General features: G+C 39.4%; 1 protein-coding gene across 6 annotated transcripts in view; it reads left to right on the forward strand.

Moving 5' to 3' along the window:
- The window catches only part of LOC131242603 (phosphatidylinositol 4-kinase beta 1-like), a 38,231-nt gene that overhangs the window by 3,151 nt on the left and 18,801 nt on the right, over window positions 1-16,279 (forward strand). For 5 of the 6 annotated variants that reach the window (XM_058241350.1, XM_058241346.1, XM_058241348.1 and 2 more), the window contains exons 2-7: window positions 3,796-3,987; window positions 4,102-4,150; window positions 7,061-7,193; window positions 7,346-7,754; window positions 10,934-11,014; window positions 11,117-11,239. In XM_058241350.1, coding sequence (XP_058097333.1) covers window positions 3,796-3,987; window positions 4,102-4,150; window positions 7,061-7,193; window positions 7,346-7,754; window positions 10,934-11,014; window positions 11,117-11,239 — 987 coding nt within the window. Of the gene's footprint in view, window positions 1-3,795; window positions 3,988-4,101; window positions 4,151-7,060; window positions 7,194-7,345; window positions 7,755-10,933; window positions 11,015-11,116; window positions 11,256-16,279 lie in introns of all 6 variants that reach the window. The other variant, XR_009169665.1, reaches the window with a different exon arrangement.

Genomic DNA, 16,279 nt, shown 5'->3' on the forward strand with positions numbered 1-16,279 from the left:
GGAATGACGGGGAATTCGGTCAAGGCTAGGTGGAGACTTCTAATCATGGCTATTATGTGGGTTGTTTGGGAGCAAGAAATGCTTGCTGTTTTTGTAATGTAGCCATGCCCGTTGAAGAAGTTATTTCTAGAATCAATTATCTTATTTTGGGTTGGATAAATTATGTAAAAGCAAGTCTAATCTGGCTCTTGGGCTTCTCTCTACTTTTTTTTTTTGACTTGTATTCTTTCCTCGCCTTTTGGCATGCCTTTCAATAAAGTTATTGCTACCTCTCCCAAAAAAAAATAAAAATAAAAATTCAACTCACTCCGAATTGGCGTGGTCCTTGGTCTTCGTTGCACATGACCAAACCATCTAAGTCTACTTTCCCTCATCTTGTTACTTATTACTTATTAGTAGTACTCTTAAGTACCCTCGAATGCATTCATTTATAATTCTATACTTCCCCGTCTAGCAACTCATCCAGCTCAACATCCTCATTTTAGTTACACGTTGTTCTTTAATTGCGCAATATTGTCCCGTAAAGCGTGGCTGGTCTTATAGTTATCTTATAAACTTTACCTTTTAGTTTGAGTGGTACACAACGAGTGCATAAAACTCTAGAGGCACATCTCCATTTCTTCCACCTAGCTTGAATTCTATGGGCAACATCCTTCTCAATCACTCCACTCATGAATTATTTACCCAAGGTATTGAAAATGGTCATTTTGGGGAACTTTTTGGTCAGCAATCTCAACTACCCCCTTTTTTTCACTCCTATTGTTACTAAAATTGCACTCCATATGCTTTGTTTTAGTTTGGCTAATTTTAAATCCTTTAGATTCTAAATCATCCCTCCATAAATGTAGCTTTGTGCTTACACCCCCTCTCATCTTCTCAATCAAAACTATGTCATCTACAAATAACATGCAACATGGGATCTCTTCCTACAATTGCCTTGTTATCTCGTCCATAACCACTGTGAAAAGTTACCGGTTTAATGCTGGCCCCTGGTGTAAGCTCATGGTAATTGGGAACTCACTTCTCTCTACTAGTGATCCTCACATTTGTTACTACTCCCTCATTCATATCCTTAATCATGTCAATATATCTTGTTGAGACTCCTTCCTTTGCCAACACTCAACAGATTAACTCTATAGGGATCCTATCATATGTTTTTTTAAGTCAGTAAAGACCATGTGGAGAATGGAGATCCTTCCTCCTCTCCCTATATTTCTCCATCAATGTCTAAGTAGGAAAATAGCTTCAATGGTAAACCTCCTAGGCATGAAACCAAAGATTCAATAGACTAATGGTGCAGTACGTCTGGATTACACACATGTATGTCAAAAATTGAGTACCTTTCACTTCATTTGACCTGCTTTTTCTGAGTTGAATATGCTAAACAAGTAGTCAATCCTTACTAAGGTATTGAGTATTGGTATTGACCTGTCGGATTGGATACGGGATACTGGCCCATAATGGCTGGAAAATTTTTTTGGCTGTAAAAATTCCCAAAAAGTATTGGATTTTTTAAAATAAAAAAATTGGATGGATCCCAAATATGTTTCTATTTTATTTTTATTGTGTGTGTGTGTTTGGAACATGTATTTGCTGGTGTAACAGGCCATTATTTGGTCAGAATGTTGTTTGTCAGGCAGTGTTAGCTTGGCCTGCTGAAAGTTGACCAAATATGCCCTAATTGAAGGCAAATCAAGCATGATTTGACGGATTAGGGCCTGTTACATGTAGTTACAACAAAAAGATGGAAAAAATGGTTCTTTACCCTTTCTTCTCATATTTTGCAAAATGGTCCACGCCACTTCGATGTTCATTGTAGCTGACTCTAATATTGTGTTTTGATCTTCAAAATAGGTGTAAGATCTAGTTTATAATTGCTTTCTTACCTTCATAGTTGAAATGGAGAATGAATTGGAAAAACGAGAGAAAAATTGAAAAGAAATTCAAAATGGGGGTGTGATGGCTGCATTGGTCTTGTAATGGTGCTGCTACTGGGTGTATCAGCCTGCAATGGTGGATACGGGCCAATACATGCCATTTTTTCATAACGGACTGGTTCACCCCTGTATCGCATGGTGAGGGTGATCAATACATAATGGCCGATATGGCATAATGTAACCGTTTTCAAAACGACAATCCTAACTCGAGAAATAATTTACTGCAATGTCACCCATATGGCAACGGCATGGACATATGAATTCTTTATATAATTGTAGACTAAAGAATCTAAAAAAATGACAAAGTGTGTACTCATGACTTATCCAGTGGCAACGTGGCATTCATTGATTAACAGTATAAATTGGTGGAGCTTCCTCTAATCTTTTTTGTATGATTTGGTGTTCTTGTTTTGAGTACAATAGGATGGTTTTGAGTGGTCTTGTTAGTGGCAGAGGGCATATTTTATGGACAATCATTCTCAATGCCATGTTCTTGGGAATTTTGAAGGGAAATAAACCAAACATTTAGGGTTGATTTGCCTTTCAAAAAAAAAAAAAACCTAAGATGTAATTACTTCTTTTATGTTGGTTGACTGTGTTTAAAAAGGGAATATGGGGTTTCAACATCTAAGATTTGTTGGAAGTTGGTGGCTAAAGGAAAGTGTGGTAAACAAAAGTTAGAATGGAAGACATCATTTGTTATATGATTTTCTCTTCTTTGGGATTAGGTTATTCCCAAGATTTAGCCATCTCCTTTTGATGGTGCTCCATTGAGGAGCACTTAAAATGAATACTGTGAGAAGTGATGAACCAAGCCTAGTTGTTCCAATTCCCCAGGATGAGGAAGCATGGTGAGAAAGTCTCCTACTACTTTTTTATTTTTATTTTTTATTTATATGAGATTTCTTCGTTGTATTTGTTAGTGTGTTAGGTTTCCTAGCACAATTTTTAGGTCTGTGATCAATGAGTATCCTCATCAAGAAGGTTAAGTTATGGAGACTTCTGGTACCTGCCTTTCTCCATGCTATTTAATTTTTATGGAAAGAAGGAAATTCATGAATCTTGATAACTACACGGTATCTTTAGTTTAAATTGGTTTGGACTGTTGCGGAGGAGATGGGTCATTGGTTCCCATTTATGATTTGTTCATGATCTGTTCCTCCTAGTATTACTTTTCACCAGTGGTTGTAATATATATTGAGGATTTTGATGAAACAAAGGTCTATGATTCTTTAGGTTTAGGAAAGGGCCACCTGGGCAAATCCAAGAGGGCGATTCCTTTCTAATCAGTAACTATTTTTAAGCTATTGCTTTTGATCTACAGTATGTTTGGTTCAACTCAATTTAGGCCATCTCAACCAAAGTGATTGTAAGTTCCCTGAGTACAAGCTTTTGCTTTTGTTACCATCATCGTCGAGTGGTCTAAATGTATATCATGGATGCGTGTGTCATGGGTGCATCCCATATCAAGTTGGGAAAAGCGTAACTTTGTTAGGTTCAGCAAAGACAGCCCCAAGTAAATCTAGGCTCAATGTTTTTTCCTGATCTCAGTAGCTTCGTATCACCAAACTACAGAAGGTACTGGTTCTTCCAAAGCCAACCCCCCCACCATGTCCAATATTAACACGTCTTTTTTGTCACCCCTGGCCAATCGTAAGAAATCCGTATTGTTTTTTGTTGTTCTTTCCACATTAAGCTGTTGAGCTCTAGTTTAGAAAAATTCTTTATGACCTTTCAATTTGCTTCATAACATGCTTATGCTGAGATTTCTATCATTTGGCACTTTTTCTATTTTATGATTATAGCATTCTCAGTCAGTCTGCTCATTTTTCAAATTTTTTTTTTCTCTACATGGCAGAAGCGACCTGGATCACCAAAGCAAAGGAATGAAAAATCATACTCAAAGCCACCATTGCCCAATAATATCACTTCTCAGATTCGGAAGGGGACTTATCACGTCTCGTTGGAGTTTGTTCAATCATTATGTGAAACATCGTATAATTTGGTGGATGTTTTTCCAATTGAAGATCGCAGAAGTGCCCTTCGGGAGGTCGCTTATAACCTTTTCTTGTGTCACTTTGCTTCATCGAAGATTTTATTTTCTGCTTGCAGTTAGCATATGTCAATCTTTTATAGGCTGATATGACGGTTCTTGTTTTGCTAGTCTCTTGCGGAGATCAATTCCCTTATTTCTGCCGCTCAGAATAGTGGAGGTATTTTTATTGGATCTTAGTTGATATGCAACTTGATTTTGATGCTGATCTGTAGTGCAAGTATCTATTTATGTGTTGCTACACTCCCCCAAACACACACACACACACACACACACACACAAAGGTTTAAAAATTTACTTTGATATACACCAAATTTGTTAGGAAAATAGGCCTGTCATGCATTGTTAGGTTTGTGAAAACAGATGCTATATCATTTTTGAGTGATACTATGGTGATTCACTATCACTTATGACATGTCCTACTGCATTAAGGGGGGCAAGAAACAAACAGTTCCGTGGGGCCTGTTGTGTTGTGTGTGCGACATCCACTCTGCCCATCACTTCCGGCAGATAAAATTTTTTTTTTTAAGGTAATGATATTATTAAGCAGGGACCAAGATGGTCCAAAGAATACAAAAACAATCACTTTACAAAAAGTGGGTCCTGATCAATATCTCTGATAGAGATTGCAACCCTATCCTTTACATCCAACCTAGCTTTCTTAAAAACATCCAGGTCTCCCCCACTAGAATTTCGAAAGCAGCTATTGTTATGTTCCTGCCATAACATTCAAATGCTGGCTTGTAAGGCCAACCTCCAACATCTCTTTCCGATCTTCCAACCCCTCCACCCTGCTACGAAAGAGTGAAATCCTTAATTGATGCAGGCATCACCCATTTGACCCTGAAGCATCCCAAAAAGCTCTCCCACACCATTCTCGCAAATGGACAATGGATGAATAGGTGATCAACCGATTCCTCGTTCCTCTTTGTACGATGGTCAAATATTAGTAATTGTCATTCTCCTTTTTCTTAAGTTGTCAATTGGAAGCATGTTTTCCCAACCCACCAGCCAAAGACAACACAAAAGCCTTTTGAAGAGGTCCTGTAGGACCATAGGAGGGAGGAATGTGATGCTTCATTAGATTATCCCCTGTTAGCAACAGGTGGAAGGATTGAACTGAGTACCAGTTGGACTTGTCTTCAGACCAAACCATTACATCCAATGTCGACAGAGGGGCATATACCTAATAGGCGTTTCGACAAAGAGAGGAATTCTTCCTCTTCTTCCAACCGGAAGCCTTTCCGGCAGGAGGGAGTCCACACGACCCCGGAATTGGACAACGAGCAGCAAAAGCTAGCTGTAGCTCTTAGATCCAAGGCAATACTTGCTAGACGTGGGAAATCATCACTCGGCCTTCTATCTTCTATCACACAACCCCACATCCTCCCAAATTTTGATTCTTCTCCCATCACCTAGAGCAAACCTTATGCCCTCGAACTTCTTCCTCAGCCTGGATATAGCTTTCTACAACCTAGTAGCTCTATATAAGGATGATTCTTTCAACCACCAACTCCCTTCCGTTACCCCATATTTCCTTATAGTTACTTGCTTCCATTGACTGCCCTCCTTCATCCCATATCTCCAAAGCCACTTTCCTAACACCACATCATTCATGACGTCCAGCTTCTTGATACCCGCACTGCCATCTCTAAATGGTTTACAAACGCTCTCCCAATTGATCGGTTGAAACTTACTCTTATCCTCAGTCACTTGCCATGAGAAGTTGCGTCTTAGCTGATCTAACCTATTCAGGACTTTCCTTGGGCACTTGAATAAAGACAAAAAGTAGATCAGGAGATTTGATGGTGCTGCTTTGATATGAGTCAGCTTTCCCCCTATAGAGAGATGTGATGTGAGCCCAGAAATCAGGCCGATCAACCACAGGGAACAATGAGGCTGGAGAAACACCATCGAAACCTTCTTGGGGCGACTGAAGTTTTGGATCAGGCTGATATTTGGTTTTTTTCCTTCATCCTGGTCTTACTCTATAAATAGTTTGGATGCCATATAAATTTCACGGTGGGCCCAACGAAGTTTCAATGGCAATGGTGGATGTCCTCATTCCTAGTGTTCCCTGTGGTGTGGCCCACTTAAATTTTTTTTTTAATCAACCTGAGTGTCGGGCTCACATACTAAAATGAGATGGTGCAAGTGATGGATGGAGGGGTGTCATGTACATCATTGTGGGGTCGATAGGGTTTTTTGTTTTATAAGTAAATCACCCAGGTGGCCAAATGAATCTCCTCAGCATTACTCATCATTTTTTGGTTGGTAACGGTAGGGCATCATATTGGAGACTCCTTGGCCAATGGTTTGGCCAAGGAAGGGGAGTGGATGGAAGTCTTTCATGTTGGGGAGTCTCTTCTATTGCCTTGATGGTCATTGTCTCCATCTTTTCTATAAAAGGAAATCCGTTTGCTTATAATAAAACAGTGCTATGACATTGAAAACAGTTCTTTATTTTATTTTTCAATTGTCATGTTTCTTTCTAAAAGATGTTTCCAGTTTTCGAGGGAAAAAATTGAGAATGAGTTGCTAATAATTTTGAGGACCTGTTTGTTTTACCAATTACTATGGTAATGTAAAGAAAATGTGCAATGATTACAAATTACTTTACCCGTCTCCTGACAACATCTATAATTAACCGCATATTCCTATGTTTGGTTTATTGACGTAAAATTATAATGATGACATTTTTATATTTCTTTAATGTCAAATTATCACCAAAATACACTGATGTCTCTATTTGGATTCAAAATTTTCACCTAATGCAATGAAAAAGTTTAATAGCTACAAATTCCTTTACCTTTCTCCTAAATACATCTATTTGCATTTGACTGATGATTCTGGCGTTTGGTTTGGTGGTGGTAAAGTCATAATGATGACACTTTACATTACAGGGGTAATTGGCAAAAAACATGCCTTGATATTTTAAAGACAACATTTCATTCACCCTTGGAGTTGTTAAAATTCATTACTGCTTAAACTTCATAAACATGTGGCCACAGGATTAAAATAACACTGTAGCTGCATTGTTTTGCCTAAATATTATTATGTATGATTGTAGGAGTGTGCTTTCCAATGGGCAAGGGAATGTATCGAGTGGTTCATATACCTGAAGATGAGGCTGTTCTTTTGAATTCCAGGGAGAAGGCACCTTACCTGATATGTGTCGAGGTTTTGAAAGGTGAAATTCCAAGGTATTTATGAGGTTGCATGTACCATTTGTGTATTGCTTGCACACTTCGTAATTTTTGTTGTTGCTAAATGAATGTATGTTCTGTGATGGATTTTATTTTCAATTAACAGGCTTTCAACTTGAATTCATTCAATATTTTGTTTCTTTTCTCAGCCATACAAAAGAGACATCTGATGCTCATAAACTTTCAAGAGGAGGGATTCCTTTAGCAAATGGAGATGCACAATTGCCGAAACCTCCTCCATGGGCATATCCTTTGTGGAGTCCACAGGATGTACATCATAATGCTACTGATAGGTTGTCAAGGTCTACTTCTCAGGCTATTGACCAGGCAATGGCTCATTTATGGGAGGCCAAAGTGAAATTTGTTCACGTGGATCTCTCCATTGAGAAGCAAGTAATTGACTCCCCAAGGAGTAGTGAAGATAATGATCTAGAATGGGTGCGAGTCATGTTGAAAGCAGATCCTGGGGTCAACATGGAAGACATAGAGGATCAAGAGCCACCACGTCGGAAGGATCATCGACGTGTTCCTAGCACAATTGCCATAGAGGAAGTAAAGGTGGGCCTGTAAGTGGGAGATATAATATATACATATTCAGATATTATATTAGTTAAATGGCCATACAAAATTGAGTATCGTAATACCCTCCTGTTTACGTTGCTAGTTTTCTGTTGTTTCTTTTTATCTGATTGCAACCATGGTTTTAAAAATTAAAACCCTGACCTGATTGGATGGCTGGACTGGTTTTGGCCAGAACCGGCAATGGAAATTGCTCCTGTGACCTTCAAACTGTTGCGTAACAACTAGTCCAATCGTCCAGGTTGGCATTTTTGGGTGGCCTGACTTTAAAAAATGTGTGGGATTTGAACTCATGACAACTTTTTTACGACCAAAGACATTGCAACTAGCCTACTGGCCTCTAGTTGCTTAACTGCTATCATTTTGTTTATTTATACACTTTATGCATTGAACTGATTAGAGCCTGTTAGATCTGTCTGTACCAAACTGCTGATAGAAAGTGCAGTCTGGCCCGGGCTTTAAAACATTGATCACAATGCACTATTTTCCTCACTTTGCTTTATTTAAGTTCATATCTTGTTGCAGATATTGTTTCTTCGACTCATTTTTCAAAACCACTAATCTTCAAAGTACTTAAAATTACTACTTGGGACCCATAAATGCTAAAATGGTATATGTGTGAAAGGGGGAATCCTTATGCATTGCAGACCAACTGAGTCAATTAATCAGAAGAAATGATGAAGGTGCATGTTTCAAAATTCAAATTTTGGGGTTTGACAGTTTTGCTATGTGAAGGGTCAAAAGAAAGAAAGAAAGAAAAGATAAGAACTATGTCAGTTAGACCGTATTGCTCAGTGTTGTGCAATCTGTACTAATGGCTATAGCCACCAATCTATATTAGATCTTCCTGTCTTTTGTCCATGGAGGTAGAATAAGTGAATTTGACTTTTAACATTGCCTGAAGTGCGTGGAGTCAACTCCGACCCGCTGTTTATTCTTTCCATGCTAAGGAGTGGAAGTCTCCGTGTTACTTAATTACTGTTAGTTACTTTGTTGTCCAAAGTTGTGGTTAATTTGGTATCACATGGTCTAATCTGTATTGATATCTCGATCACTTTTTCGTTTGAATGGTTCAAATATCTTGATTATTTTCATTTTGATCGACTAAATGATGAGAGTCCAATGTTGAGTTGAGCTGCCTATTTTTGTTTGAACATCCATTGTTGAGGTTAATTTGTAGCAGTGACATGTTAATTGGAAGTAACTCAAACAGCCAAATACCTCAATATGCTGCAACTTAGAATAGTTCAGCATCACCCACATGGGCCACATCTAACCTGGTGCCTTTTTCAATGCTATGCATATCTTGGATTCATTTCATGTCTCCTTTTGGAGGCTTTTCCTCACTAATTAGAGTTTCACATTTCTCCATGGTAGACTGGACTTGATAAGAGGGGCATGTTATTAGTTATTGCCATCAAAGATACTCTACCATTATTTAGTCAGGTATCCTCCGGCTGGCAGACGTCTCCTGGGTGATGCTCATTTTAATTGATTCTCTATATCGATCTTAGCATTTCCACAGGGGTTAGGCTGCTTGAGAAAAGATGGAAGTTTGCGTTTCTAGATTCCTTGCGGACAGCCTAGTTAGAAAGGAATAATAGGTGCTTTCGGGATTTAAAGTCTCCTCCTGAGGTTGTCTGTAATAGTGAGGTTTTGCATATTAGGGAATGGGTCCCCTGATTGTATAGTTTCTCTCTCTCTCTCTCTCTCTCTCTCTCTCTCTCTCTCACTTTTTTGATTCCTGTTTGTATAGTTTTTCTTTTTTGGCTGTTTGGCCCTAATAATATTTTCCATCTTTTTTTAAAAAAAAAAAGGTTCGTCTTTGTTTATGGCACAATGTCCTTGCATAACCCATATCGAAGACTTACTTCCATATATCAGGTACATGCCCAAGGTTGTATGAAGGTTCTAGGTTCTATCATTTGAAAACCAAGTATGTATTCCTTACCCTTATGCCTGTGGGAGTTCTGTGCTCTCACTGCCAGTCCCAAGCCTAGATAAAGGAGGAGGGTTGCCTCAGTTTGGCAGTCAGCATGAAACTTTGGCCCGAACTTTTATCATGAATCCTAGCAATATGACTTTTTTTTTTGGAAAGATAACAGGGAATTTATTCAAACAAAAGAAAGGGAACAAAACAAAGTCCGGAGATAGCGCCAGAATTACATACCAAGAAAAGCAAAACTACAATTTCCTTAAGCTTTGTGACGCGAGAGACCCATTCAATAACAGCCAATCTAGCCCATTGGGAAAACCCCTCCACCATCTTACTAGAGTCGTTAAAGCATCTCTTGGTTAGTCAAAATAAGGTTTAGATGATGATAATGATGATCCTTATTATTATTTTGGAAATAAATAATTGCTGAAAAATAAGTCACCTTCCGGCTTTATTTCTGAACCAGTTGGAGGTCAAGATTCAAAGTATGCAGAGGCTGCAGTGCTCTTGCAAGCAGTTAAGCTTCTGGTTAGGTTCAGCTTCCTTCCAGCTATAGTCGAAGGTGACTATAGAATTGCAATAGGGTGGGCTTTCATCCGATTTATGTCTGTGGAAAGTGGCTGATTTGATAGAAAATGTGTGTGATTTATGCAGAGGAAACCAGATATCTGTGCATGTGGGCAGAGATGCCAATGAGGTGGCGGATGAGTGTGCAAAATAATGAGTGTCTAGACACATGTTGTTCGACCACAGAACTGCATAGGCCCATGTTATGTGCTTGTTGTATTAGTTGAGTGCCTAACCCAGGCTAGCTTTGTTTAGGTCTGGGATAGCATTTGTCATACTTCTATTTTGCTCTTTCTTTAATAAAGACTTGATTACTCTTCAAAAAAAAAAAAATTGAAGCAAAAGAAAAGAGATAAAAAGAGATAAAAAGAAAGAAAAAGAAGCCTGTCATCTTCCAAGCACAATTGCTTCCACCTGTGTTGTCTTGAGAAACATCATTCAGCGCCATGAACCTTGACCAGGTTTTCTAGTTCCATGCTTCGATTGTGGTCTCAGTGATGTAGACAATTTCGGAAAGGATAAAATAAATTTGTTTTTGCTGGACGATTCATCCAGACATACGACTTGAATCTTATCTTCTTCATCGATGGGGTATTTAATTCCATGTTTGCAAGCATGAAATTTGTATTAATTTACTATGTCCATTTGTCTGTAGGCTGCTGCAGCGAAAGGAGAGGCACCTCCTGGACTTCCTTTAAAAGGAGCAGGTCAGGATTCATCAGATGCACAACCAAAGGTGACACCTGCTGATATCTTTATCTTTTGTGCTTCAGTTTATATCAAGCACCTGCTGTGATTTGTGGATCTTAATTGTTATGTTGGCATCCATTCCTAATAGGTTGCAAATGGTGGTCTTCCCAAGGCTAGTGATGCCTTGTCTGGTGAACTTTGGGAGGTAAAGAAAGAGAGGATACGAAAAGCTTCAATCCATGGCAAAACACCTGATTGGGACATGCGTTCTGTAAGTGGAAATTTTGGTGAGGTTGAAGTGGATATATGATTGAGATAGAAGTTTTATCATAGCTGCACATCCTTCTAACTAGGTGTCACTCCTGCTTTGAATCGTGCTTTGGACGTGTTCCCGCTCCTGCTTCCTACCAGTTTATACTTGAAAACATTTTGAAAAAGACCCTTTCCTGTTCCCACTTCTGAATCTGTTGTTACTTCACCTCGCGCTTTGCAACTGTAGTTTTAAAACTGGGAACTGGCGTATCTATTGAATGTGAAATTGTTGTGTGCATCTCTGATCAGAAACCTATAAATTAGGTCTACGCTGCTAGTACAATGTCCCAGAAAATGTTATGCTTACGTCTGGTTTGCATGGCGGTAACTCTAATAAAATTGGATTGCATTCCCCTGATCCATTTTGTTTCTAGTGGGAGTGGAAACAAAATGGATTGAAGTACAGTGCCCTTTTAACATATTTCTGCATTCACAGTGGATGTTTTGGATATATCAAATGTTTTACTTTTTGAATTGACATCCTTTTGGATAAAAAATCCTGATTTTTTTTAAAACCAAGCGTGCAATCCCTTGATCCAAGTTCATTCCAAGCGTGATGAAGTTTCTTCTTGTTTCATCTTTGTATTGACTATCATAATGCAATCTTGAAGCAGTTCTAGGAGTGGACCCCACTATCATTTTATTGGACCATAAGGACCGTGAGTTTGTATTTCTTACTTATCAGTTAATAGTCTTAATTGGTAATGGTCCTAATTCTACCCATTTTGGTTAGTCGGGGTTTAAGTTAGTTATCTTTTCACTTATTTTGTGCGCTGGTATTTGGGTACCAAAGGATGTTAGAATGACGTGAAATCCATTTGAAAGCCTAATTGATATATATATATATTTTAATGAATGGTGAAATTTTATCAAGGAACCAGAGAAAAAAAAACTGTACAATGCACACACATATATATGATTCCCTTTTGACGTTTATTAATGTTCCTCTTGCTTTTTAAAGTACATGTTTTCTAGAGTTAGGTTGTATGCCATAGAAAAAGCAACGAAGAAAAAGCGTCCCCCATCTCTTTTCTCTCCCAAAACCATATGATTCATGTACCCTTTCATATACTATATTTTCTTTTCCTACATGACCATTTAGGTCTCCTACAAATATCCTCTTGGTTTAGAATTCCTTATGTTAGTCTGTTCATGCCCTCTCATAATTTTCTTTTGATTTTATCTTCTAACCATACCTGCGGCCCATCTACACTAATGACATTGATGATTTCCTCTCCTAGAACAAGCTTCATTAGTAAATGCCTATCACTTACTCTCTTAACATAGACAACTTCCTTCTTTAAATCGTTGTCTACCACTATTTGTTTTTTTTTGAGAGATAACTAGAACTTCCATTAAAAAGGCATCAAGGTGGTGCCACAAACAAAAAAGCAAGCACATGCTACAAAGGGCCAACAAAGAGGAAAATTACATAATATCCATACATCCCTTTCCCCTGACCCACTCGATAACGAGAAGCGAAACAGAACTAGAAGCCCACTCAATACTTTTGCTTTCTTTGCAAGACCATCTACCATTCCTTTCTCCCCATATCGACCATAAACCAATGAAAAGACAGCCTCCACACGAGTTGGACTTTTTTCTAAAGAGCCGCCTTGTGCCAAGCTGTAAAAAGATCACCAACATCCGAAGGCATGGACCAAGTCGGGTTTAATAATTTAAGAATAGAAGCCTAAACTCGGCTTGCGAAAGGGCAGTGGATGAAGAGATGGTTAATCGTCTTGGTGTTGGACATGCATAAAAGGCATATGTTGGGATGACCATAGAGCGCTTTTGGAGGCTGTCGATTGTCAAGACTCTTTTCCTACCTACAAATCAACTGAAAGCCCCAACGCACCATAATGCCACAGATGACTCGTCTTCGCAACTTTCTCCTCACCACTATGAAGCCTAAAGTAGAAGGATCAAACTGAAAAGTGCCTGGATTTATATTTGGTCCACACCAGGCTGTTGCTTTTGCCATCCGATGGCCTAGAAAGATGTGAGCAGTCCAAAAGAGCAGCCTACTCGTCTACCTCATCATCTTAAAGGTAACGACGACAAGGAGTCCACACAACCGACTCACCATATAGTTCGTAACATCGATTGATTGTGGTATTACGATCCAGAGCAAGACGAGCAATTTTCGGGAATTTGATAAGTAGAGGGAAGTTACCCCTCCACACGTCTTCCCAGAATCAAATTTTCTCCCCTTTCCCCAAGGAGAAAGTTGTGACTTCTTTGAAGTTGTCTCTAACACTAGATATGGCTTTCCAAACTGCCGAAGCCTTGTAGATAGACTACTTAGTCCACCCCCCCTGAGCAACCATATTTGCTTTCAATAACTTCTCTCTAAAGAGTTCCCCTTTCCACCCCAAACTGCCACCACCATTTACTCAAAATAGCCAAATTCATAGCATCTAGACTTTAAATATTAGCGCTTCCCTCATCATAGGGTTTACAAAACCTCCCCTAACCGGTGGAATTTTTTCTTCTCAGTTGAATCATCCCAAAGAAAATCACGTCTAAGCTTTTCCAAGTGAACAAGGACCGCTTTTGGGCACCTGAAGAGCGACATGAAGTAAAAGGCAGATTTGATATAGCTGCTTTAATAAGAGTGATCCGCCCACCAAGCGACAAAAACTTACGCTTCCAACATGCTAGTTTCCTCTTGAATCTTTCCACCATTCTTTCCCAAAGATGCTTGGCCATTTTACTAATACAAAGAGGGACCTAAACAAGTTGATGGGAAAGACCCCGCCTTGCATCCTACAAGCTTGCCTAGGTGTCAGGTATCTTCTGTCCTATATGACCCCAAGCATTTCACACTCTGCCAAATTAACCTTCTATCCCGAGACAACTTTAAAGCACCTCATAGTCATACTCAGGGTGTCAACCTTCGCCTCATCTTCCTTGCAAAAAACGAGCGTGTCGTGCACCAGTTGGATGTGGGAGATTAGGGGGCTTGAGCGTCTCTCCTTGAAGCCTTAAAATAAACTCACTTCTTGCCCTTTGGATAACATTCTACCTAAGGCTTTGACGATGATAACAGGTAAAACATATCTCCTTGCCCAATCCCTCTCTAACTTTCGAAGAAGCCAGTGGGAGAGCTATTAACCAGGACCAAGAACCTAGCTGAACTAATGAATTCCTTAATCCACCGTCTCCAAACATCCCCACATCCTGTGATGCTGAGCATGTAAGCCAAAAAATTCCAATCCACATGGTCATAGGCCTTCTTGATATTCAGCTTCCAAATCCCCCCCTTCTAGTCCATCTTTGTGTCTTAAATCACTGTACTTGTGAGCTACGAGGGCACTGTCCAAGATCTCTCCCCCCAATAAAGGCACCTTGATCATTAGAGATGACGCTACGCTTCAAAGGATACTGCAAAGCCTGGAAGCAAGAATGCCCACCAATTCGGCTAATCGGTCTAAAGTTCCTTCACCTTTCCGCTCTTGTGATTTTTGGAATAATAGCAATAAATGATGCTCCCATCTCCGCGAGAGGTGGCCCCTAGAGAAGTACTCACGCATAAAGCTCAATAAATCACCTTTGATCATGTCCCAAAATACCTGAAAGAAAGCAAGCAGAAAACCATTGGGGCCCATGGCTTTGTCTCTCTAGAGTTAGATGACAGCTTCTTTCATCTCTTCCTCCGTGAAGGGACACTCAAGTGAAGACAAATAATCACTCAAAAGACTGTTGAAGTGAAGGTTGTCCACGCTAGGTCTTTTCCACTCTTCCTTTTTCAGTAGAGATTTATGAAAGTTGACCACCTCCTTGCTCACCTTGCCTTTTTTCCTCAACCCTTTCATTGTTCGCCCAGATGCTACTAATCTTGTTGTTTCTAGTCTGAGCACCAGCGACATTTTGAAAAAAATCTGGTGTTTTTGTCCCCCTCTTTTAACCACGTGGCACAAGATCGCTGCCTCCATTTTTCTCTTCTTTTAGCCGACTACCATAGTTAACAACTAACTTAGATCTCAAAGTCTTCTCCTCATCAGACAACCCAATGCCTTCTGCTTTCAAGTTGAGGGCTTGGATATTGCATAACATAGAGTCCGTTTCAGCCTGCTGCTTGCCCATCACATCTTTTATCCATTCTAAAATCTTCAATTTTTAACTACAGATATTAAACCAACATAGCGCTAAACTTCGAAGGAATCTCACCATGACTTAACCATCGCAGGAAAAACCTTCAATCACTTGCCAACACCACAGAGACACTAAACACCCCAATAACCCCTGCTACCTTCATCCAAAGAGATGAATCCCACGCAACCAGGATCCCTGCCGCACTGCCAACAGCATTCAAAGAGCCACTCCTTAGACTTAACGCCCTGAACCAATTCCGGCAGTCTTCGATCAAATGACTGCACTTTGTGGTCTCTTGGAGAGCAGTAACCTGACCTTTCAATCTTTTACAGACTTCCTTGATCTGTACCTAATTACACCCTAGCTCCGTAATATTCCAAGAGAGAATCTTTACCTACCACTATCCTTCCCCTTTTCTATGTTATCCTTTCTTATACACCAATGTCATCTTTGACCACTAGGTTCCAGGAGGAACAAGAAAAGATTCTTGATTTTGTCAAGGAGGTTTAGCTTCTGCCTCCTCAGTACAGTCTACCTCATAGCTAGCCGTTGATTGTCACAGTCTTATTCACAACACATTTGCTTATTTACTTGTGTCCTGCAGCTGCTTACACTGACTGGTGACTGTTGTTAGTCCGTGTGTGACTGTCATGTTGCCTGGTTCAATGCACCTTCAGTTAGAATTTGAATTTTTCTTTGCAGTTCATATTTCTCCTTCAGTCATATAATTCGTGAAGGTACGGTATAGCTACGATCTAGGTAAAGGAGCATATAGACTAGCTTTTATGTGTCAGCATGAAATTGCATCTTAACTTCAAACTAATTTGTCATTTATCAAAGTAAAACAATTGAAAAAATACTGAAGATTGGAAGCTGGTTTTAACCATATTCAGAGATGACT

The sequence above is a fragment of the Magnolia sinica genome, chromosome 4, assembly GCF_029962835.1.
Source record: "Magnolia sinica isolate HGM2019 chromosome 4, MsV1, whole genome shotgun sequence".
Taxonomy (NCBI): Eukaryota; Viridiplantae; Streptophyta; class Magnoliopsida; order Magnoliales; family Magnoliaceae; genus Magnolia; species Magnolia sinica.